Raw genomic sequence first — 24,890 nt, 5'->3', positions numbered from 1 at the left:
CCGGGTCCACTCACGTTGATGCAACAGTCAAGAAAGCCCAACGTCTCTACTTCCTACGGAAGCTAAGGAAATTCGGCATGTCTGCATCGACTCTCTCAAACTGCTACAGATGTGCAATAGAGAGAATCCTATCCAGCAGCATCACAGCTTGGTATGGCAACTGCTCAGTCCAAGATCGCAAGAAACTGCAGAGTGTGGTGAACTCAGCCCAGCGCATCACAGAAGCTTGCCACCTGCACATTGATTCTGTCTATACCTCCCATTGCCTCAGGAAGGCAGACAGCATTATCAGAGACCCCTCCCACCCAGGCTTTGCCTTCTTCTGGACCCTTCCATCAGGCAGAAGATACAGAAGTCTGAAGACCCGCACATCCAGACATAGGAACAGCTTCTTCCCCACAGCTACTAGACTTCTCAATGACTCCCCCTCGGACTGATCTGTTCCCTGTACGAACACTATTCACAATGTCTTATGCGGCTCTTGCTCATGTATTTGCTTTGTTTGGCCCCTTGTTCCGCACTGTAACCAATCACCGTTTGTCGATGTACCATTTGTCAATGTACTCTGTTGATTCTTCTTCTTTGTCTACTGTGTACGTTCCCTTGGCTGCTGAAAAATACTTTTCACTGTACTTCAGTACATGTGACAATAAATCCAATCCAATCAAATCAAATCTGCAAGGTTCCAGGGATAAGGCAGGAAAGTGGGATTGGGAAGAATTCTCTTTCAGTGAGCCAGTGCAGACTCGATGGACCAAATGGCCTCCCTCTGCACTGAAAGAATTCTGTGATATTTAGGAAGAGAGGAACAGGAGGCGGTCATTCAGTCCCTTAAGTCTATTCTGCTGTTCAATGAGATCATAGCTGATCCAGATCTTAACTGCGTTCATGCACCTTGGTTACATAAACCTCAATATCTTTACCCAACAAAAAACTCTCAATCTTAGTAAATTTCCAACAGCTTTTGGAGGGCGAGTGTTCCAGATTTCCACTACAGTTTGTATCAAATAATGTTTCCTGGCATCACCGCTAAATGTCCTAGCTCTAATTGTAAGGTTAAGCCCCCTCGTTCTGGATGCACCCCCCCCGCGTATCTGCATGTGCCCACTCCTGCGGCTGTTTTGGCTGCTGCTCTGAACCTGAACCCAATTTTCTTCTCCCCCCCCTTTTTTTTTCTCTTTACCCCTCCCTCCTGTTTTCGATGCCTCCTTTCATTTCTCCCTTCTTGGTACTGTGTCCTTCAAATACCGTAGACCTACCCTTCAGCTCCACCATTGATAGTTGTGCCTACTGCTGTTGCCTGGGTCCCAAGCTCTGGAATTCCCTCCTTAAACCTCTCCACATCCACTTTAAGCCATTTCTTCAAATCTACTTTGACCACGCTTTCAGTCTTCAGCCCGAATACCTCCTTATGTGGCTTGGTGTCAAATTTGACTTGTCAGCGTTTCCCATGGGCTTGGGAAATTAAACCATTTTTAAAACTCTTTATAAAGACAAGTTGTCATTGTTGTCCACAAAGATACAAATGTACTGACACACATAAATACATTTGAGGTGTAATCATACAAGAAAAGTATAGATCAAACCTGAAGCGAATGCAAACTAGACCCCTTTGAATGAAGATATCGCAGTATGTCTGCATAATATTCAGTAACAGAGTTATCCCTAGAACCCAGAAAACACATCATTAAGCTCGCGGTTTGAAAAAAACATTTCACATTATTATTTCTCTCGAGTTGAACCTATGGGAATCCTGCCCTTCCTATCGGAGTGGAATGGAAACGTCTACCAAAGATTTTCCAATCTGCTGTCTATTTTTTAAATGTGTCGTATAATCTAATTTTATTTAAATAATTTTTAAAAATCTTTATTAGTGTCCCAAGTAGGCTTACATTAACACTGCAATGAAGTTACTGTGAAAAGCCCCTAGTCGCCACATTCTGGTGCCTGTTCGGGTACACGGGGAGAATTCAGAATGTTCAATTCACCTAACAGCACGTCTTTCGGGACTTGTGGGAGGAAACCGGAGCACCCGAGGAAACCCACCAGACACAGGAAGAACGTGCAGACTCCGCACAGATAGTGATCCAAGCCGGGAATCGAACCTGGTCCCTGGCGCTGTGAAGCAACAGTGCTAACCACTGTGCCACCGTGCCGCCCATACTATATTATTGTGTTGGCCCATAAATTATCGAGAGAGGACCCCAATTGTGGATAACCCGGTGTCAATCCTCTAATCAATCATACCACTGCCAGATGCAGGCTAAACCGCTTCTGCGTTGCCCCAGCAGTGCACTTTAATCCAGCCTCAGGAGTTCAGTCCACATTTCCCATACTAATAGGACTTGTGGCTGACAGCCATGGTTTGACCTGGAGCACTCTCCCCTCCACATCACAAGGCTGTGTGTTCAAGTTCCACCCCAGTGACTTCAATATGAAATCCAGGCTGACCCAGTGCAGCACTGAGGGGAAGTGGATGCAAGAAAACCTCTTCTGTCACTATTTTAAAGAGGAGCAGGGAAGTTCTCCCTAGTGTCCTGGTCGATATTTATTCCTAAACCAACATCACAAAAACAGATGATGATTTTGGCTATTATCTCATTCCTGTATGTGGGAGCTTGCTACAGTGACTGAACTTTCAGAAAGTACCTTTATTGACTACAAAACAACGCTTTGGGACATTCTGAGGGTGGAAAAGGTACTATATAAAGAAAGCGTGTTCATTATTTCAGTCATCTTAAGTTGGAGCAACAGATCTCACCTGAAGTATTCAAGAGCTTCAACAGTTCCTGACAAAATGAAGGGGAAGAATTTAAATGTAATAAAACTAAATCTGGCAGAGTACATTTCAAGCAGTTTGATCCCAGTAAAAATGGGAGAATCTTACCTTCGATGTATTTCCCATCCAACAACTTATCCTAAAAGTAAGAGACAAAACTGTTAAACCCATAGCATCAGCTGCAGAAAACAAAGGAAAATTGAACTTTAAAAAATCCGGTCACTAACCAGTATTTGTCTCAATGCAGCTGGTAAATCTGTAAGAGGAACAATCAGTTAAAACAGATACATGGCAGAGAGAAAAAAATGTTCAAAATGTTTCAATAATCCTCTGCACGAAGTGTGAGATAGTTTTTGCGAGTTAAGGTGTCAATCCTATTCAATAGGAGGTCGAGAAAAACAGGGACATTTTAGACCTGTCAGCCTGGCGTCAGTCGTAGGGAATCGCTAGAGTCCATTATAAAAGATGCACTTGGAAAATAGGGGCATGGATTTACAAAAGGGAAATCATGATTGACAAATCTACTGGAATTCTTCGAAGATTTAACTAGTAGAGTTGACGAGGGAGAGTCAGTGGATGTGATTTATTTGGACTTTCAGAAGGCTTTCGACAAAGTCCCACATAAGAGATTAATGTGTAAAATTAAAACGCATGGGATTGGGGTCTATTGAGATGGATAGAAAACTGGTTGGTAGACAGGAAAGAAAGATTAGGATTAAACTGGTCTTTTTCCAGATGGCAAACAGTGACTAGTGGGATATGGGGGGATCAGTGCTGGGACCCCAGCTATTCACAATATATATCAAAGATTTAGATGAGGGAACAAAATGTAATATCTCCAAATTTGCAGATGACACAAAGCTGGGTGGGAGGGTGAGCTGTGAGGAGGATGCAGAGATGCTTCAGTGTGATTTGGACAAGTTGAGCGAGTGGGCAAATGAATGGCAGATGCAGTATAATGTGGATCAATGTGAGGTTATCCACTTTGGTAGCAAAAATGGGAAGGCAGATTATCTGAATAGCCATAAATTAGGAGAGGGGAATGTGCAACGAGACCTGGGTGTCCTTGTACACCAGTCCCTGAAGCATGCACATGCAGCAGACGGTAAAGAAGGTAAATGGTATATTGGTCTTCATAGTGAGAGGATTCGAGTACAGGAGCAGGGATGTCTTGCTGCAATTATACATGGCCTTGGTGAGATCACATCTGGAATATTGTGTGCAGATATAATCACCTTATCTGAGGAAGGACGTTTATGCTATAGAAAGAACAAAGAACAATACAGCACTGGAACAGGCTCTTCGACCCTCCAAGCCTGTACTGGTCATGATACCAACCTTTGCCAAAACCCTCAGCACTTCCATGTGCCGTATCTCTCTATACCCATTCTATCCACGTGCAGAGAAGTTTTATTAGACTGATTTCTGGGATGGCGGGACTGACAAATGAGGAGAGATTGAGTTGGTTAGGATTGTATTCTATGGAGTTTAGAAGTACGAGGAGAATCTCATAGAAACCTATAAAAGTCAAACAAGACTAAGCGGAGTAGATGCAAGAAGGATGTCCCAGATGACGGGGGTGTCCAGAACCAGGGGTCACAATCTGACGATATGGGGTAGACCATTTAAGACAGAGACGAGGAGAAATGTTTTCACCCAGAGAGTGATTGGCCTGTGGAATTTGCTACCATAGTAGGTAGCTCAGGCCAAAGCATTGTATGTTTTCAAGAGCAGTTAGATATCGCTCTTGGGAGGGTGGCAAGTGGTTAGCACTGCTGCCTACAGCGCTAAGGACCCGGGCCTGGGTCACTGACCGTATGGAGTTTGCACATTCTCCCCGTGTTTGCGTGGGTTTCACCCCCACAACCCAAAGATGTGCAGGTTAGGTGGATTGGCCACATTAAATTGCCCTTAATTGGAAATAAAATAATCTGGTACTCTAAATTTTTTTTAAAAGAAAAAGATCTAGCTCTTGGGGCGAAGGGGATCAAAGGATATGGGGGGGGGGGAGGCAGGATCAGGCTATTCAGTTGGATGATCCGCCATGATCATAATGAATGCGGAGCAGGCTTGAAGGGCCGAATTGTCTCCTTCTCCTATTTCCTATGTTTCTATGGGTTCAGAAATCGAGGCACTCCAGTGCAGTGCTGATTGTTGCAGTGTTGTCCGCCTTTTAGATGCGATGTTAAACCAAGGCCCACTCAAGTTAAAAGGTTCCATGGCATTTTTTTGAAGAAATGCAAGGGAGATATCCCTGGCATCCAGGTCAATATTTATCCTTCAACCAACATCGCACAAATAGAATATCTGGTTGTTATCCCATTGCTCTTTGTGCGAGCTTGCTGTGACAAATTGTCTGCTATGTTTCCTCCATTACAATAGTGGCTGCAATTCCTAAATTACGTCATTGGCTTTAAAGCGCTTTGAGGCGCCCTGAGGTGGAGAAAGGCGCTACAGAAATGCAAGTCTTTCTTACATTCTAAAACAGAAGAAACACATTTTCTGCCAACTCTATTCTCTCTCTCTCTCTCACTTGAGAGTCACTGCTCACATGTTCCCATCGCCCAAGGAGATATTCCTGAGACAGGGAAGGGCGAGTAAAGAAGCAGCAGTGGAGGGGGATGAACCACAAGTTAATAACTCAAAACAATCCAGGAACCTGTTTTGGAAATACCTGAAAGTAAGCATCAAGTTAACAGCAGCAATGTTGTGGAGGAGGGAAGGGCAAAGGACATAAAGAATTGGAAAGCATTTCCTCTTTTACAAGCACTTCCTCTGGGGACTCTCCACATCTTCTGTTGGCCTTTACTTCCTTCTCCCAAGATTTACCATATTTATTCATGTAGAAGTCAGTTATTTTAGGCCAGATTTTAGCCAAAGGTCATGGGGTCAACTTTTCCACAGGTAATGTTTTCGAAGGGTTGGCACATTTAAAATTTGGGCCACATTGAAGAGGTGACATTGAATGGTTAGGAAGCCGAGGTATTGCTAAATTAAGTCTGTTAAAATAAAATATATTTTAAAACCCTGACCCTCCACTCAATGTTATTCATCGTATACCACCGGAACTGCTACAAAAACTACCAAGTCTGCAATAACAATTATACTGCGTTTTATAAAAATATCCTTCCTTTTTTTGAAAAACAGATTTAGAGTGATATATCAACGAGTCCACCTTCTAATCTTGCACTACTCAAAGTTCCGGACAATATTCTCTCCTTTTATTTTGAAAAGGAAAATAAATCAGCATTTATCTCAGCTACTAATCCACCGTCGTAATTAACTCTTTGTAACTTCTATAACAACCAGGATTTATCTTTTGCCATCTTTACCTACTTTTTGAGGATAGCCATGATGTGGAGATGCCAGCGTTGGACTGGTGTGAGCAAAGTAAGAAGTCTTACAAGACCAGGTTAAAGTCCAACAGGTTTGTTTTGAATCATTAGCTTTCGGAGCACTGCTCCTTCCTCAGGTGAATGAAGAGGTGAGTTCCAGAAACATTTATATAGACAGAGTCAAAGATGCAATTCGATACTTTGAATGCGAGTCTTTGCAGGTAATTAAATCTGCAGGTCCATTCGGAGCAACTGGAGAGAGGGATAATCGCAGGTTAAACTCGTACGACTCGGCCAATGTTGTCTACCTCATACGCTGCACGAAAGGATGTCCTGAAGCGTGGTACATTGGCGAGACCATGCAGACGCTGCGACAACAGATGAACGGACATCGCGCGACAATCGCCAGGCAGGAATGTTCCCTTCCAGTCGGGGGACACTTCAGCAGTCAAGGGCATTCAGTCTCTGATCTTCGGGTAAGCGTTCTCCAAGGCGGCCTTCAGGACGCGCGACAACGCAGAATCGCCGAGCAGAGACTTATAGCCAAGTTCCACACACGAGTACAGCCTCAACCGGGACCTTGGATTCATGTCACATTACATTCACCCCCCCACCATCTGGCCTGGGCTTGCGAAATCCTACCAACTGTCCTGGCTTGAGACAATTCACACCTCTTTAACCTGGGGTTACCCCTCTCTGCAGTTGCTCCCTCCGTCTGGACCTGCAGACTTAATTACCTACAAAGACTTGCATTCAAAGTATCGTCTTGCATCTTTGACTCTGTCTATATATATGTTTCTGGAACTCACCTCTTCATTCACCTGAGGAAGGAGCAGCGCTCCGAAAGCTAGTGATTCGAAACAAACCTGTTGGACTTTAACCTGGTGTTGTAAGACTTCTTACTGTACTTTTTAAGGAAAGGACCTTGACCTGAAACATTAACTCTGTTTCACTTGCCGCAGATGTTGACTGTTTCCAGCAATCATTTTCTGTTTCTCTTTCAGATTTCCAGCATCTGCATTATTTTGCTTTAATTTAAGAAGTATTTGTCCAGTTTCAATTGCAGCCTGATCATTTAAAGCGATGGCCTCTCTCTTCCCAGCCCCACATACCCTTCGGTTCTGACATTCTTGGGCTTTAGTCCCTGAAAAACTAGGTCCGGTTTTATACTCATTGTATGAAAAATTACATTTTTTTAAGCCAAAAAGATCAGTGGGACTATCGGCAGATACAATGGGAGAGATTCTCCGACCCCCCGCCGGGTCAGAGAATCGCCGGGGGCTGGTGTGAATCCCGCCCCCGCCGGTTGCCGAATTCTCCGGCACCGGATATTCGGCGGGGGCGGGAATCGCGCCGGTTGGCGGGCCCACCCCCCGCGATTCTCCGGCCCGGATGGGCCGAAGTCCCGCTGCTAAAATGCCTGACCCGCCGGCGTAGATTAAACCACCAACCTTACCGGCGGGACAAGGCGGCGCGGGCGGGCTCCGGGGTCCTGGGGGGGGGGGGGGGGGGGCGTGGGGCGATCTGGCCCCGGGGGGTGCCCCCACGGCGGCCTGGCCCGCGATCGGGGCCCACTGATTGGCGGGCAGGCCTGTGCTGTGGGGGCTCTCTTTCCCTTCCGCCTTCGCCACGGTCTCCACCATGGCAGAGGCGGAAGAGACTCCCTCCGCTGCGCATGCGCGGGAATGCCGTCAGCGGCCGCTGACGCTCCCGCGCATGCGCCGCCCGGAGATGTCATTTCCGCGCCAGCTGGCGGGGCACCAAAGGCCTTTCCTGCCAGCTGGCGGGGCGGAAATTCGTCCGGCGTGGGCCTAGCCCCTTAAGGTTGGGGCTCGGCCCCCCAAGATGCGGAGCATTCCGCACCTTTGGGGCGGCGCGATGCCCGACTGATTTGCGCCGTTTTGGGTGCCAGTCGGCGGACATCGCGCCGATACCGGAGAATTTCACCCAAGGTGTCAGAAACGTTTAAAAAGTACAAATACGATCGCTTCTCGGCCTTTTGGCTAAGATCAAGTGTCTGTAGATTGAGCCTTTGGGTTCAGATCTGGTATGTCTCTCTTGTGGGGACCATGAATTCGATTCAATTTGAATTAGTTTTTTGGAGCAGGCGAGGAGCTGGATTAGGGGTTCGCCCCTGACCCACACTCTGAGCCCTGGCTTGGTAACTCAGAAAGGGAAAAATTAAAAAAAAAATTTACAAATACACCTCGGGTTCAAATGGAGATTTAACCAGGTGAAGCAAATAATCGCACTTCAGTATGAATTATTTTCATGTTATTTAAGGCACCTTTAAAACTCTTTCCCCCCCACCCCCCCATCCTGCACTGACCTGGGTTAATATAAAGATTATTTAAAAGCCAGGTGCCTGAAAAACAAATTTAAAAGGTTTATTTCTTACTTTCGCCTGGATCTTCCCCAACAACGAAGCCAGCTCGCCAAAGGTTCAGGACGACCAGCCAGATCCAGAAGTTTGGTTGCATCTTTACGCAGCGCCACCCTGTTCCTCCAGTGGTGTTGCTGTGAACAATTATGACAGACAATTTTATGGGAAATGTGGTGATGTGTATATGCATAGTAATGCATATAATTAGATATACGACTTCCGACCAGCAGGTGGGGACAGAGATTCCCCCATGTGACTCCACAGAACTGGGAGTTGGTATTAAGTAATACTAGAGGACAGTCGCATTAGAAGTAGTTCCAGGAGAGTTCAATTATTTGTTATCGTTTGTATTATAGTTCGTTAGTGATCTTTCCACATGTTCATTTGTTAATAAACTATATTACTAGTCAAAGAACTAGATGTTCATTACCAGGGCCACAACACAGAACATAACAGGAAGCAACTCTCGCAGAATCAGGTAATGGGAAGATTCACCACAAAAAGATCAGAGAGTCAGGAATTCCATTCAGCTGGTCCAAGCTCGGCAAGGTAAACCAAACCACCAGTGGCTTTAATTCCACACTATTATTTTAGCAGATGCCCAAATGGACTCAAATGGTACAGAAGGAGGCCATTCTGGCCATTGTGTTTGTGGTGACTCTGTGAAAGAGCTCACCAATCAGTCCCATTCCCCTGTTCTTTCCACACAGTTCGTTGCAAGTACCTGACAAATTCCCATTTTGAAAGTTGCTATCAAATCTGCTTCCCCCGACCTTTAATAATAATATTTTATTGTCACAAGTAGGCTTACATTCACACTGCAAAGAAGTTACCATGTGATTCTCGATCAATGACTCCGGAAGCGAGATTGGATGACAATTGAAGGCTTTATTGGACTAGATATTTCCCCCAGCAGCGCAGGTACAGAATGCAGCAGCTAGGGAGACACAGACTCTTATAGTCCGCCTTACTGGGCGGAACCAGCAGGCAGGCTTCACCAATGATCTTACAGTATCAGGTACCTCCAACACCAATGACCTTACAGCCTCAACCTAGGTACCGTAATGCCACTAATACCGACTACCACATTCACACCCTGTTAAAAAAAGAGTCCGGCGGGGGTGGTGGTCTCGCGTCATAAAGTGGTAGAGGTTATGGTGGTACCCGTCGGTAGTACAGTGTTTTGCCTCATTACATGTAACAACTATTTACAGTATTCATTTTACATGTACAAATCAGAATGAGGCAATTAGTTGATCGGGGGCCCTGGTCGTCCTCTGTGATCGTCGCAGGTTCGGCGGTGATGCAGGCGTCGGCTTGGGCATCCGTGACTCCGGGACTTTGGCTTCTTCGGTAGCTTCATCACCCCTGGGTGGGACTAGTGGAAGAACTGATCCACCTGGGAAGGGGGCAGCCGTGGGGTGCACTGGTGGGAGGGAGGGTGGGGGTGGTGGGGGGTGGGTGGGGGGTGAGGATCCAGCGGGCAGCAGGTCCCGTAGGGAGACCGTATCCTGCCGGCCGTTGGGGTACGCCACGTAGGCATACTGAGGGTTAGTGTGCAGGAGGTGGACCCTCTCTACCAATGGGTCCGACTTGTGCGCCCGCACGTGTTTACAGAGCAGAATGGCCAGGTTGGGAGCGAGGTCCCGGAGGAGGACTTCCTAGGGAAGACAAGGAGACGTTCATGAGGTGTTTCGTTTGTCGTGGTACACAGCAGTGATCGGATGGAGAGGAATGCATCAGGAAGGACCTCCTGCCAGCGGGAGACTGGGAGTTGCATGGACCATAGGGCCAGTAGGACGGTCTTCCAGACTTCCGTTCTCTCTCTCTACTTGTTCGTTTCCCCGGGGGTTATAACTGGTCGTCCTGCTCGAGGCAATGCCCTTGCTGAGCAGGAATTGACGCAGTTCGTCGCTCATGAAGGAGGACCCCCTATCACTGTGTATGTAGGGGAAACCGAACAGGGCAAAGATACTGTGGAGGGCAGGGGATGACGAATGGGAACCGGGAGTACTCATCAATCACGTTCAGGAAGTACTTGTTGCGGTCGGTGGAGGGGAAGGGCCCTTTGAAGTCCATACTGAGGCGTTCAAAGGGACGGGAAGCCTTTATCAGGTGCGCTTTCTCTGGCCTGTAGAAGTGCGTCTTGCACTCCGTGCAGATTTGGCTGTTCCTGGTGGCTGTCCTGACCTCCTTGAGGGAATAGGGTAGGTTGCGGGTCTTGATAAAATGGAAGAATCAACTGACCCCCGCATGGCAGAGGTGCTCATGGAGGGCTCGGAGTCGGTCCACTTGTGCATCAGGAGGCTCGTTTAGCTTCCCGGGACGATACAAGATCTCATAGTTGTAGGTGAAGAGCTCGATCCTCCACTGTAAGATCTTATCATTCTTTATCTTGCCCCGCTGTGCATTATCGAACATGAAAGCTACCGAACGTTGGTCAGTGAGGAGCGTGAATCTCCTGCCGGCCAGGTAATGCCTCCAGTGCCGCACAGCTTCTACTATGGCCTGGGCCTCCTTTTCAATGGAGGAATGACGGATTTCTGAAGCATGGAGGGTGCGTGAGAAGAAGGCCACGGGCCTAGCCGCTTGGTTGAGGGTGGCCGCCAGAGCTACGTCGGACGCGTCACTCTCGACTTGGAAGGGAAGGGATTCATCGATTGCGTGCATCGTGGCCTTTGCAATGTCCGCCTTTATGCGGCTGAAGGCCTGGCGGGCCTCTGCCGACAGGGGGAAAACCGAGGATTGGATTAGTGGGTGGGTCTTGTCCGCATAATTGGGGACCCACTGGGCGTAATATGAAAAAACTCCATGAGGGGGCGCATGCGTTTGGGATCTGGGCCTATGACTCCATCATGCACTACGTAGCCGAGGATGGCTAGACAGTCGGTGCTGAACACGCATTTGTCCTTGTTGTAGGTTAAGTTAAGGTTATTTGCGGTATGGAGGAATTTGCGGAGGTTGGTGTTGTGGTCCTGCTGGTCATGACCACAGATGGTGACGTTGGCGAGGTACGGAAACGTGATCCGCAAACCGTGCTGGTCAACCATTTGGTCCATCTCCCGTTGGAAGACCAAGACTCCATTTGTGACACCGAAGGGAACCCTTAGGAAGTGGTAGAGCCGCCCATCTGCTTCGAATGCAGTGTACTTGCGGTCACCCGGGTGGATGGGGAGCTGGTGGTAGGCAGATTTGAGGTCCACCGTGGAAAAGACCTTGTATTGTGCAATCTGATTGACCAAATCAGATGTGCAGGGGAGAGGGTACGCGTATATATGCGTATACCTGTTGATGGTCTGACTATAATCGCTGACCATCCTGTGCTTCTCCCCGGTCTTTACAACCACTACTTGAGCTCTCCAGGGGCTGTTGCTAGCCTCGATAATATCTTCCTTCAGTAGCCGCTGGACTTCCGACCTAATGAGGGTCTGGTCCTGGGCACTGTACCGTCTGCTCCTGGTGGCGATGGGTTTGCAATCCGGGGTGAGGTTCACAAAAAGGGAAGGCAGGTCGACCTTGAGGGTCGCGAGGCTGCAGACAGTGAGGGGGGGGGTATAGGGCCGCCAAATTTAAAGGTTAAGCTCTGGAGGTTGCATTGGAAGTCCAATCCCAGGAGAGTGGCAGCGTAGAGGTGAGGGAGGACGTAGAGTCGGAAATTTTTCAATTCTCTTCCCTAGACCGTGAGGTTCGCTACGCAGAACCCCTTAATCTCTACAGAGTGAGACACGGAGGCCAGAGAGATTCTTTGGTTAACTGGGTGCATGGGAAGAGAACAGCGCCTTACTGTGTTGGGGTGTATGAAGCTTTCTGTGCTCTCGGAGTCGATCTGGCAGGATGTTTTGCGCCCGTTGATGAGCACAGTCGTCATCGCGGTCGAGAGCGTTCGGAGCCTAGACTGGTCCAGGGTCACCGAGGCGAGTCGTGGAAAAAGTTGAAGATTTTCCTCGGGTGGTGTGTGGTCACCTGAATCGGGGTCCTGAGACTCCAGCCAAGATGGCGGCGCCCACGGGTCGCACATGGCTGGGGTGGGCAAGATGGCGGCGCCCACGCATCGCATGTGGTCCCTGGGGAACAAGATGGCGGCACCCGGGGCCTGCACATGGCTCGGGGATATGAAGATGGCGGCGCCCGCGGCCCGCAAGTGGCCCGTGGAGAGAGTTGTGGTGGCGGCCCCGGTTCGCCCCCGAAGACAGCGGTGACCGCCAGGGCCTGGCATACCGCCACAAAATGGCCCTTTTTGCCACAACCTTTGCAGGTGGAGGAGCGGGCCGGGCAGTGCTGCTGGGGGTGCTTGGCTTGCCTGCAAAAATAATAGCGGGGCCCCCCGGGGTTTCCTGGTAGCTGTGCGGCACAAGCTTGTGGGGGGATGGGGGATGCATCGGGGCCGGCTGCGGGTGGGTTCCACACTGCCCAAGGGGTTGCCGCGCTGTCGGGGACGTACACGCGGACGTTTCGGGAGGCCACATCCAGGGAGCTAGCAAAGGCCCGTGCCTCCTTGAGGCCTAGTGTCGCTTTCTCCAGCAGCCACTGACGGATTTGGGAGGACAGCATACCTGCAACGAATGCGTCCCGGATTAAAGTTCTGTGTGGTTGCTGGCTGAAACTTGCGGGCAGTCACAGTTCCTACCCAGTACCAGGAGCGCGTGCTAGAATTCATCCAGTGATTCCCCCGGGATTTGTCGCCTTGTTGCTAGCAGATGTCGGGCATAAACCTGGTTTACATGGCGAATGTAGTGTCCTTTCAACAGGGCCATCGCGGCCTCGAAATCGTCCGCATCCTCGATGAGGGTGTAGATCTCTGGGCTCACCCTCGAGTGGAGAACTTGCAGTTTCTGGTCCTCCGTGGGCGCAGTCGTCGCCGTCCTGAGGTACCCTTTGAAGCACGCCAGCCAGTGTTTGAAGGTTGCCGCTGAGTTTGCCACGTGGGGGCTGAGCTGAGTTGCAGACACTCCCACTTGATTCGGAGCTCCATTCTTTAAAATCTAGTCCAATAAATTGATGCTCGATCAATGACTCCAGAAGCGAGATTGGATGACAATTGAAGGTTTTATTGGGCTAGATGTTTCCCCCCAGCAGCGCAGGTACAGAATGCAGCTGCTAGGGAGACACAGACTCTTATGCTCCGCCTTACTGGGCGGAACCAGCAGGCAGGCTTCACCAATGATCTTCCTGTCTCAGGTACCTCCCACACCAATGATCTTACAGCCTCAACCTAGGTACCGTAATACCCCTAATACCACACTGTGAAAAGCCCCTAGTCACCACACTCCGGCGCCTGTTCGGGTACACAGATGGAAAATTCAGAATGTCCAAATTACCTAACAGCACGTCTTTCGGGACTTGTGGGAGGAAACCGGAGCACCCGGAGGAAACCCACGCAGACACGGGGAGGACGTGCAGACTCCGCACAGACAGTGACCCAAGCCAGGAATCGAACCTGGGACCCTGGCGCTGTGAAGCAACAGTGATAACCACTGTGCTACATTTAGGTTAAAATCTACAGATTATATGTCTACTGAAGCTGTGATTTAGGGATTAACAGCTAGTTAGGTTGTGATGTTACTCATGGGAGGGGCTGGGTCTGTTTTAGTTTTGTTTTCAGCCCTGCCCTGTATCTGTGTTTTTAGTTTCATTCTTAAGAGTTGAAAGGAGCTGTGTTTCTCAGACTGGGTTCTGAAAGCTTCTCTCCCAAAGACTTTGTGAATAAATCAGTAATAGAACTATCATCAACTTCAAAAAGGTAAAAACTAAATAAATATTTACACTTTGGACGTAGAGGGAGTGCGCAGCTCTCACAGTCAATGTTGTGAGCAATCAACACGGACATCACTTCACTTACACTTGCCTTTAGTGCAACTCACTTCAGTCATACCGGTGGGAAAAAAAAACATGGGTGGAAATCAGCGGAATGTGGAAACCCTACGTATGGGTAATGGTCAACAAAATATCTCACGGGCCGCACTAAGATCCCAGACGGGAGGCAGCACGGTGGCGCAGTGCGTTAGCCCTGCAGCCTCACGGCGCCGAGGTCCCAGGCTCTGGGTCACTGTCCATGTGGAGTTTGCACATTCTCCCTGTGTTTGCGTGGGTTTTGCCTCCACAACCCAAAGATGTGCTGGTTAGGTGGATTGGCCACGCTAAATTGCCCCTTAATTGGAAAAAATGAATTGGGTACTCTATATTTATATTTAAAAAAGAGATCCCAGACGAGTCGTATGTGGCCCCCGGGCCTCAGGTTGCCCACCACTGAACTAATGGGCCTGAGCTATGAGGAAAGATTGAAAAGGCTGGGCTCTTTTCCTTGGAGCAGCAGAGGGGATCTGATAGAGGTTTATAAGATTATGAGGGGTATCGATAGAATGGAAAGGAAGACATTTTTTCCATTAGTAGAGGGGCAATCACAAGGGAGCAAAGATTTAAGGTAAGAAGTAGAAGGCTAAGGGGGGAGTTGAGGAGAGACTTTTCACTCTGTAGGTAGGGGAGTCTGGAACTCACTACCTGAAAGGATGGTGGAGTCAGAAACACTTGTAACATTTTGAAATATTTAGATATTCACTTGCATTGCAATAACCCCCAGGAAAGCTGGATTAGTGCAGTCAGATCTTTGTTTACCGGCATGGTCACGATGGGCCGAATGTCCTCCTTCTGTGCTGTAAATGTCTATGAATTTATAAATATCTTCAGCACCTTCTCAGACGACTTAACATCCATAGTAAGATGTGGTACCCAGAATTGGACACAATACTCTATCTGGGGCCGAATCAGTGATATCAAAAGGCTGACAATTATTTTCTTTTGTACTCTATCAATGAAGCCAAGGATCAGGCGGGCACGGTGGTGCATTGGTTAGCACTGCTGCCTCAGTGCGCCGAGGACCCGGGTTCAATCTCGGCCCCAAGTCACTGTCCATGTGGAGTTTACACATTCTCCCCGTGACTGCGTGGGTCTCACTCCCACAATCCAAAGATGTGGCGGGTAGGTGGATTGGCCAAGGGTCCGGCATGTTAGGTAGACAGCTTAGCTGAGTAACAACCTTCTCAGCTTGTCCTGCCACATTCAAAGGATCAAGTAAGTGAACCCTGAGGTAGGTGCCTCTGTCCCTTCATCCCCTTTAATATTGTACCATTGCTGAATTTTCATTCTCGAGATGTGGGCATCGCTAGCAAGACTGCCATTTGGTACCCGCAGGATGTGGGGGTGAGCCCATTTCTTCATGATGTAGTGGTTTGATGTGGACGAGTGGTTTCCTCGGCCATTTCAGAGGGCAGTTAAGAGTTAATCACGTTGCTCAAGGTCTGGATTCACATATAGACCCAGACAAGGTAAGGAAAGGCTAAAGAGGTTAGGTTTGTGTCCATTAGAGTTTTACAAGAGTAAGAGGTGGCTTGATTGAAACTTTTAAGATCCTGAGGGGTCTTGACAGGGTGAATGTGGAGAGGATGTTTCCTGTTGTCAGTGTCACTCATTTAAGACGGAGATGAGAATTCTTTCTCTCAGAGGATCCCCAGTCTCTGGAACTCTCTTCCTCAAAAGGCAGTGGAAACAACGTTTTTGAATATTTTTAAGGTAGAGTGTGATAGATTCTTGATAAAGAAGGGGTTATCTGCGGTCGGCAGGAATGTGGTGTTAATCTGCAGGGAAAGAACCAGAGAGCATCCTGGGAAGATAAGTGATTTTTATTACCTTTTCAAATTGTGTGTGGGGGGGGGGGGGGGGGGCTGAAGTGACATCACAGTAAAGCTGTGACCTGATTGGCTGGTTGGGAATCTGTTAATTTAAAAAAAATAATAATATTGCAAAACAAATCTAATTAATTAACTAGATAGTGGAGTAACTAAACCTGAGGGCAGAGATCGGTATTTAGCATTTAACTTTACAATAAAAATCTAGCGTCAGGGCCATATAGTTAATGTAACTCAATCTAATAATAATTCAAGAGTTTATTTTAAATTAATTAACTAGTGCTTAAATGTCACTCAGCTGGGTGCAGTGCTCCAACTGTGAGATGTGGCAAATCTGTGACGCTTCCAGTGTTCCGGTCGACGACATCTGCAGCAAGTGTAACCAATGGCAGCACCTCACAGAACGCGTGGTTTGGTTGGAACAGCAATTGGATGCATGTAGGAGCATGCAGGTGGCGGAAAGCAGCATAGATAGGAGTTATAGAGATGTGGTCACACCCAAGGTGCAGGCAGAGAGATGGGTGACCACCAGAAGGGGCAAGCAGTCAGTGCAGGAATCTCCTGTGTTTGTCCCCCTCTCGAATAGGTATACCGCTTTGGATACTGTTGGGGGGAATAGCCTATCAGCTGAAAACAGCAGCAGCCAGAGCAGTGGCACCCCGGTTGGCTCTGATGTTCAGCAGGGAGGGTCAAAGCGCAGAAGAGCAATAGTCATAGGGGCTCTATAGTCAGGGGCACAGATAGGCACTTCTGTGGACGTGAAAGAGGCTCCAGGATGGTACGTTGCCTCCCTGGTGCCAGTGTCCAGGATGTCTCAGAACGGGTAGCGGGCATCCTGAAGGGGGAGGGCAAACAGTCAGAGGTCGTGGTACATATTAATACTATCGACATAGGAAGAAGGCGGATGAGGTCCTGCAGCAGGAGGTCAGGGAGCTAGGCAGAAAGTTAAAAGACAGGACCTCTAGGGTTGTAATCTCGGGATTATTCCCTGTGCCACGTGCCAGTGAGGCTAGAAATAGGAAGATAGAGCAGCTAAACACGTGGCTAACAGCTTGTGTAGGAGGGAGGGTTTCAGTTATCTGGACAACTGGGAGCTCTTCCGGGGCAGGTATGGCCTGTATAAGGACGTGTTGCATCTAAACTAGGGAGGCATAAATATCCTGGCCGCGAGGTTTGCAAGTGTCACACGGGAGGGTTTAAACTAGTATGGCAGGGGGGTGGGTACCAGAACAATAGGTCAGAAGGTGAAAAAATTGAGGGAGAACTAGGGAATAGGGCCAGTATGGCTCTGAGGAAGAGCAGACAGGAAGATGTTGCTGAAAACAGGGGGACTGGTGGCCTGAAGTGCAAGAAGTATTACAGGTAAGGCAGATGAACCTAGAGCTTGGATTAGTACTTGGAACTATGATGTTGTTGCCATTACAGAGACCTGGTTGAGGAAAGGACAGGATTTGCAGCTAAACGTTCAGGATTTAGATGTTTCAGGCGGGATAGAGTGGGATGTAAAAGGGTGGAGGAGTTGCACTACTGGTTAGGGAGAATATCACAGCTGTACTGCGGGAGGACACCTCAGAGGGCAGCGAGGCTATATGGGTAGAGATCAGGAATAAGAAGGGTGCAGTCACAATGTTGGGGGTTTATTATAGACCACCCAACAGCCAACAGGAGATAGAGGAGCAGATAGGTAGACAGATTGTGGAAAGGAGTAAAAGCAATAGGGTTGTTGTGATGGGAGACTTTAACGTCCCCAATATTGACTGTGACTCAACTTGTGCCAGGGGCGTGGATGGGGCAGAGTTTGTAAGGAGCATTTAGGAGGGCTTCTTAAAACAATATGTAGATAGTCCAACTAGGGAAAGGGCTGTACTGGACCTGGTATTGGGGAATGAGCCCGGCCAGGTGGTAGCAGTTTCAGTAGGGGAGCATTTCGGGAACAGTGACCACATTTCAGTAAGTTTTAAAGTGCTGGTGGACAAGGATAAGAGTGGTCCTAGGGTGAATGTGCTAAATTGGGGGAAGGCTAATAATAACAATATTTATCAGGAACTGAAGAACCTAGATTGGGGGTGGATGTTTGAGGGTAAATCAACATCTGACATGTGGGAGACTTTCAAATGTCAGTTGAAAGGAATTCAGGACCGGCATGTTCCTGTGAGGAAGAAGGATAAATACGGCAAATTTCAGGAACCTTGGATAACGAGAGACATTGTAGGCTTCGTCAAAATGAAAAAGGAGCCATTTGTCAGGGCTAAAAGGCTGGGAACAGACGAAGCCTGTGTGAAATATAAGGAAAGTAGGAAGGAACTTAAGCAAGGAGTCAGGAGAGCTAAAAGGGGTCACAAAAAGTAATTGGCAAATAGGGTTAAGGAAAATTCCAAAGCTTTTTACACGTACATAAAAAGTAAGAGGGTAGCCAGGGAAAGGGTTGGCCCACTGAAGGACAGGGGAGGGAATCTATGTGTGGAGCCAGAGGGAATGGGCGAGGTACTAAATTAATACTTTGCATCAGTACTCACCAAAGAGAAGGAATTGGTGGATGTTGAGTCTGGAAGGGTGTGTAGATGGCCTGGGTCACATTGAGATCCAAAAAGACGAGGTGTTAGGCGTCTTAAAAAATATTAAGGTCGATAAGTCCCCAGGGCCTGATGGGATCTACCCCAGAATACTGAAAGAGGCAAGAGAGGAAATTGCTGAGGCCTTGACAGAAATCTTTGGATCCTCACTGTGATGACCCTGACGACTGGAGAATAGCCAATGTTGTTCCTTTGTTTAAGAAGGGTAGCAAGGATAATCCAGGGAACTACAGGCCGGTGAGCCTTACGTCAGTGATAGGGAAATTACTGGAGAGAATTCTTCGAGACAGGATCTACTCCCATTTGGAAGCAAATGGATGTATTAGTGAGAGGCAGCATGGTTTTGTGAAGGGGAGGTCGTGTCTCACTAACTTGATAGAGTTTTTCGAAGAGGTCACAAAGATGATTGATGCAGGTAGGGCAGTGGATGTTGTCTATATGGACTTCTGTAAGGCCTTTGACAAGGTCCCTCATGGTAGACTAGTACAAAAGGTGAAGTCACACGGGATCAGAGGTGAGCTGGCAAGATGGATACAGAACTGGCTAGGTCATAGAAGGCAGAGAGTAGCAACGGAAGGGTGCTTTTCTGATTGGAGGGCTGTGACTAGTGGTGTTCCGCAGGGATCAGTGCTGGGACCTTTGCTGTTCATAGTATATATAAATGATTTGGAAGGAAGTGTAACTGATCTGATTAGTAAGTTTGCGGACGACACAAAGGTTGGTGGAATTGCGGATAGCGATGAGGACTGTCAGAGGATACAGCAGGATTTAGATCGTTTGGAGACTTGGGCGGAGAGATGGCAGATGGAGTTTAATCCGGACAAATGTGAGGTATTGCAGTTTGGAAGGTCTATTGCAGTTGGGAATATACAGTGAATGGTAGAACCCTCAAATGTATTGACAGTCAGAGAGATCTCGGTGTACAGGTCCACAGGTCACTGAAAGGGGCTACACAGGTGGAGAAGGTAGTCAAGAAGGCATATGCCATGCTTCATTGGCCGGGGCACTGAGTACAAAAATTGGCAAGTCATGTTGTAGCTGTATAGAACCTTAGTTAGGCCACACTTGGAGTACAGTATTCAATTCTGGTCGCCATACTACCAGAAGGATGTGGAGGCTTTAGAGGGGGTGCAGAAGAGATTTACCAGGATGTTGCCTGGTATGGAGGGCATTAGCTATGAGGAGAGATTGAATAAACTTGGTTTATTCTCACTGGAACGACGGAGGTTGAGGGGCGACCTGATAGAGGTCTACAAAATTATGAGGGGCATAGCCAGGGTGGATAATCAGAGACTCTTTCCCAGGATAGAGGGGTCAATTACTAGGGGGCATAGGTTTAAGGTGCGAGGGGCAAGGTTTAGAGGAGATGTACGAGGCAAGTTTTTTTACACAGTGGGTAATGGGTGCCTGGAACTCGCTGCCGGTGGAGGTGGTGGAAGCAGGGACGATAGTGACATTTAAGGGGCATCTTGACAAATACATGAATAGGATGGGAATAGAGGGATACAGACCCAGGAAGTGTAGAAGATTTTAGTTTAGACGGGCAGCTTGGTTGGCACAGGCTTGGAGGGCCGAAGGGCCTGTTCCTGTGCTGTACTTTTCTTTGTTCTTTGTTCTTTGTGGGGTTGAGGTTACAGTCAGATCAGCCATGCTCTTATTGAATGGCGGAGCAGGCCCGATGGGCCGAATGGCCTACTCCTGCTCCGAATTTGTCTGAAAATCGGTGAGAATCACAAATGTGTGTGAATGATGAATAAATGATCATTACAACTCAAAGTCTGAGTATTTGGTTTATGCTCTCCAGTCTCTTATCAAGACTACACTTCTGGACAAAACATTTGAATTTATTTTGACTCATTAAGAAGAATGCATCAGCCATCCTTCAGTTGAAGATAACGTGACGATATTCTGCTTAAAAAGATAAACAGCGTCAAGGTCAAAGCAATAAGAAAAGAGGCAGAACCAATGGCAACTGTTCATTATTTTACCTTTCACCCCTCCCTCAGACATCTTTTGTTTTTTCTCTTGTCCTCTTATCATTCCCTTTGGCTCTATCCCCCTAACTTAATTTGTTGTTTAATCTCTCCTGCCTTCCAATCTATTACAGACCTTCCCTCTTGTTCTTTTTTTCCCAGCCGTACCCCTTTCACTTGCTTGAGATCATTTCCACTTCTAACCTATCTCCAGTTCAGATGAAAGGTCATCAACCTTTTACCCCAGATGATACGAGACATACTTAGAAACATAAACATACATAGAAAATAGGAACAGGAGGAGGCCATTCAGTCTTTTGAGCCTGCACTGCCATTATTCATGGCTGATCGGCAAATTCAATAGCCTGATCTGCCTTCCCAGCATATCCCTGGATTCCTTTAGCCTCAAGAGCTAGATCTAATTCCTTCTTGAAATTACCTAACGTTTTGGCCTCAACTACTTTCCGTTGTAGTGAATTCCCCAAATTCCACTGCAACGGAATATATCCACGATATTCTCCGCCTCGCGGAAGCCCCACAGTGTCCCCAGAAACTGCTCCAGCTCTGAGACTCAGGCTTCCAGGAACTGCAGCTGGAGACACTTCCTGCACACATGCTAGTCCTGGGCACTGGAAGCGTTCCTGGTCTCCCACATGGAGCAAGAAGAGCAGATCGCAGCTTGGAGCTTTCCTGCCATGTCTTACCCCTTTAAGTTAAATTAATCCTTCTAATATTAAACAATATCATCTAGGGCCTTTCTTCTCTGCTCTTTGTTATTGTAGACCTGCCGTGGATTTCCAGCACTGTCTGTTGTCATACAAAACACAAACCAGAGAATTTGGTCTTCACTTCACCCCTCGCCTAAACCATGCCAATCCCTCCATTAAGTGTGCCATCAACAAAGATGCACTGCCGCAAGGCTCCTTCAACAGCACCTTCCAACCCCATGACCTCTACCACCTACATTTGAATATCAAGGCCACAGGTGCACGGGAACACCCCCACCTGCAAGTTCCCCTCCCAAGCCACACGTCACCATCCGGTCTTGGCAATATATCACAGTTACTTCATTGTCACTGGGTCAAAACCCTGGAACTCTCCCTACCAGTACCTACACCACATGGGACTGCCACAACCCCAAGAAGGCAGCTCGCCACCACCAGGGCAATTCAGGATGGGCAAGAAATGTTGGCCAACGACATCCATTAATAAATTCAGCCTCCGGAATTAGATTTTTAAATCTGTATTTTTGGTAAATTGTCCAAAAATATCTTCTACCCTTTGCTTGGAAACATCCAACAAAGAGTCCACCCTGTTCAAGTACTTATCAATTCTCTTTTGAAAGATTATTGAATCTGCTTGAGGAAGTGAATCCCACGTCTTGGCAGAAGAAAATCCCTTCGACACCTCAAAACATAAAACCAGCCCCAATATCTGAATAATCATGAAGAAAATTAATAATTCGATTTAGAAAAAGTGAATTCTCCGGCCACTGCAAATGTTCTTGAATTGTACAAAATACCGCTTTTTTTTTAAACCTGAAAATAAATCAAAATATTCCACTGAACAGCGAAATATTTCAGTGGTCGGTTTGTAAACGAGGGGATAAATGGGAGGTGGAATTGCAAAGCAATCTGATTTGTTTTAAGGTTTGTAATGGAATTTAGACAAGGTAGGAGAAACGAGTCCTGAAAAGGATTCAAGACAATCGATTCACTGTTCAATCTGTTACAAGATAGGGGTTAAAATTTACCAAGTGGTCGCTAATATTCTGGAGCATGTGCGCACTGCATTTGCAGCGCATTTGCAGGTTTAGTAAATTAACTGTTGCACTGAAAGAGATGCAAAATTAAATCCCTGCAGATTTGACACCTCCCTCTCACTTGAAATAAAGGCGATGCTTGAAATTGTTGCATTTTGCAAATGAGCCGCAGGTGAAATTGCCAAATTTATTTGTGAAACTAACGGAACGCCCAATTCCCCCTATTGTCCTTCTCCAAAAAACATCCGCTGAAATGTATTCCTAGATCTGTGTTCATCGGGGGGGGGGGGGGGGGGGGGGACAGAAAAGAGCGGATACCTGTGTAAAATAAGTCGTCGATCTCTTTTAAATCTTTTTTCCACTGCACTGTCCCAGCTCTCGATCCAGCAGCCAGACACTTCAGAAGGAACAAGGAACTTTTATTCTAATCGCCTCCTAGCTGACGTTAGCCAGGTGTCAAGTTACATCTGTCCTCTTTCTGCAACCTCCATTTATTCAGCGCCTTTAAGGTAGTAAAATATCCCGAAGGCGATTACGAGGCGATCATTATTAACCCCCAGTCACATGAGGAGACATCAGGACATATTATCAAGGACTTTGTCAAAAAGGGCCGGTCTTCAAGATGCGTGGGTTTCCTCCGGGTGCTCCGGTTTCCTCCCACAGTCCAAAGATGTGCAGATTGGGTGGATTAGCTGTGCTAAATTGCCCTTAGTGTCCAAAAAAAGGTTGGGTGGAGATGTGGGGAGATTGGGTGGAGGTATGGGCTTAGGTCGGGTGCTCTTTCCAAGGGCCGGTGCACATTCGATGGGCTGAATGGCCTCCTTCTGCACTGTAAATTCTATGATTCTATAATGTTGAAGTGTTTGCTTTCCAATCTACACTAGAAGGTGGTTTAAACAATGTGGGACACAAGGATGGATTGTTAGGATTGCAACTTTTAATAAGCTTTCCTTTGTTTACCCCTCAACAAATAATGGCAGGGCTCCATACACATTTCCATCGAAACTACAATCAGCTAATCAAAGGTATCCATTGTCTCACTGGGTGTATGTGCAGATTCCCATTCAATATGAATGGGAATAAAGTAAACCAATATCCAGTCCAAACAGGTTGAGGTGCAGATCCAACCAGGACTGGCAGGAAACGACCCTCCAGTTTTCTGGTTCCACAGCATCCCAAGCATTGGCACACAAACATCTGTGCAAACAATTTAGGAGCAGGAGGACATTCGTCCCCTTGAACCGGCTCTAAGATCATGACTGATCTGATTGCGGCCTTTCCGGTCTGCAGCCCCCCCCCCCCCCCCCCCCAATGCTCTTTGACTCTCTTGTCAGTTACGAATCAGCTCTGGATTCCACAGACAACCCTCAGAACAAAGGATTTCTCCACATGTCTGTTTCACCTCCTTCATCACTTATAGTCACTTTAATCCATTCACCCTCTTCATTTCAACATGGGAGTGAGTTGGTAGGAGAGTGTATTGTCTACAGAGCTACAAGATTTTTTAAATTGCTGGCTGGGCCAGCATTTATTGTCCAGCCCCAATTGCCCTTGCAATGACTATTTCGGAGGGCATTTTAAGAGTCAACCACATTGCTGTGGATCTGGAGTCAGAAGGATTCCCTTCCCTAAAGGGCATTTGTGAACCAGATGGGTTTTTACAAACATTCATTTCATTTTTAAAAATAAATTTAGAGTACCCAATTCATTTTTTCCAATTAAGGGGCAATTTTAGCGTGGCCAATCCACCTACCCTGCACATCTTTGGGTTGTGGGGGTGAAACCCACGCAAACACGGGGAGAATGTGCAAACTGCACACGGACAGTGACCCGGGGCTGGGATCGAACCTGGTACCTCGGCGCCGTGAGGCAGCAGTGCTAACCACTGCTCCACCCTGCTGCCCCGAAAATTCATTTCATGATCATGGAAACTTAGTTCCCCATTTTTATTGAGTTCAAATTTCACAACTTGCCATGGTGGGATTCACACCTGGATCTCCAGAACCAAGATCCCTGAATTACTAGTCCAGTGACAATACCACAATGCAACTGCCCCCTCAAGTGAAATGTATAGGTCCAAATTACATCAGAAACTCTTTTTTTTAAATGTGGTTATAGGATGTGGGCATCGCTGTTTGGGCCACCATTAATTGCCCTTGCTAGACCAGATCAGAGGCATTTCAGAGTCAACCACACTGCCAAGGAAGTTTATGTGAAATTAAACCCTTGAGAGAGAAATGGAGAGAAGAAAGATGGAGCCAGAGAGAGAGAGGAATACATAGAGAAAACGGTGGTTGTGTGAAAGAGGGAGAGTTGGCAGAATGAAAAAAGAGAGAGTCATTAAGAAGGAGAGAGAGAGGGAAAGATAGTAAGAGGGTGAGAGAGGGAGGGAGATCATGAGAG

General features: G+C 47.4%; 1 protein-coding gene and 1 non-coding gene across 2 annotated transcripts in view; one reads left to right on the top strand and one right to left on the bottom strand.

The window, feature by feature from the left end:
• The window catches only part of LOC140394326 (otoancorin-like), a 104,942-nt gene extending 82,039 nt beyond the window's left edge, over nt 1-22,903 (bottom strand). The window contains exons 1-6 of the mRNA XM_072481502.1: nt 22,806-22,903; nt 8,513-8,631; nt 3,007-3,035; nt 2,888-2,918; nt 2,762-2,789; nt 1,587-1,665 (exon numbers count right to left, since the gene is read on the bottom strand). Of these exons, the coding sequence (XP_072337603.1) occupies nt 1,587-1,665; nt 2,762-2,789; nt 2,888-2,918; nt 3,007-3,035; nt 8,513-8,594 (249 nt within the window). The 5' untranslated portion in view covers nt 8,595-8,631; nt 22,806-22,903. The remainder of the gene's footprint in view (nt 1-1,586; nt 1,666-2,761; nt 2,790-2,887; nt 2,919-3,006; nt 3,036-8,512; nt 8,632-22,805) is intronic.
• LOC140394641 (U2 spliceosomal RNA) lies at nt 8,098-8,292 on the top strand. Its single transcript, XR_011935942.1, has one exon. It is a non-coding gene; the product is annotated as a U2 spliceosomal RNA (small nuclear RNA).
• Nucleotides 22,904-24,890: the final 1,987 nt, after the last annotated feature.

The sequence above is a fragment of the Scyliorhinus torazame genome, chromosome 17 (assembly GCF_047496885.1).
Source record: "Scyliorhinus torazame isolate Kashiwa2021f chromosome 17, sScyTor2.1, whole genome shotgun sequence".
NCBI lineage: Eukaryota > Metazoa > Chordata > Chondrichthyes > Carcharhiniformes > Scyliorhinidae > Scyliorhinus > Scyliorhinus torazame.
This window is presented reverse-complemented; position numbering and strand designations above follow the sequence as displayed.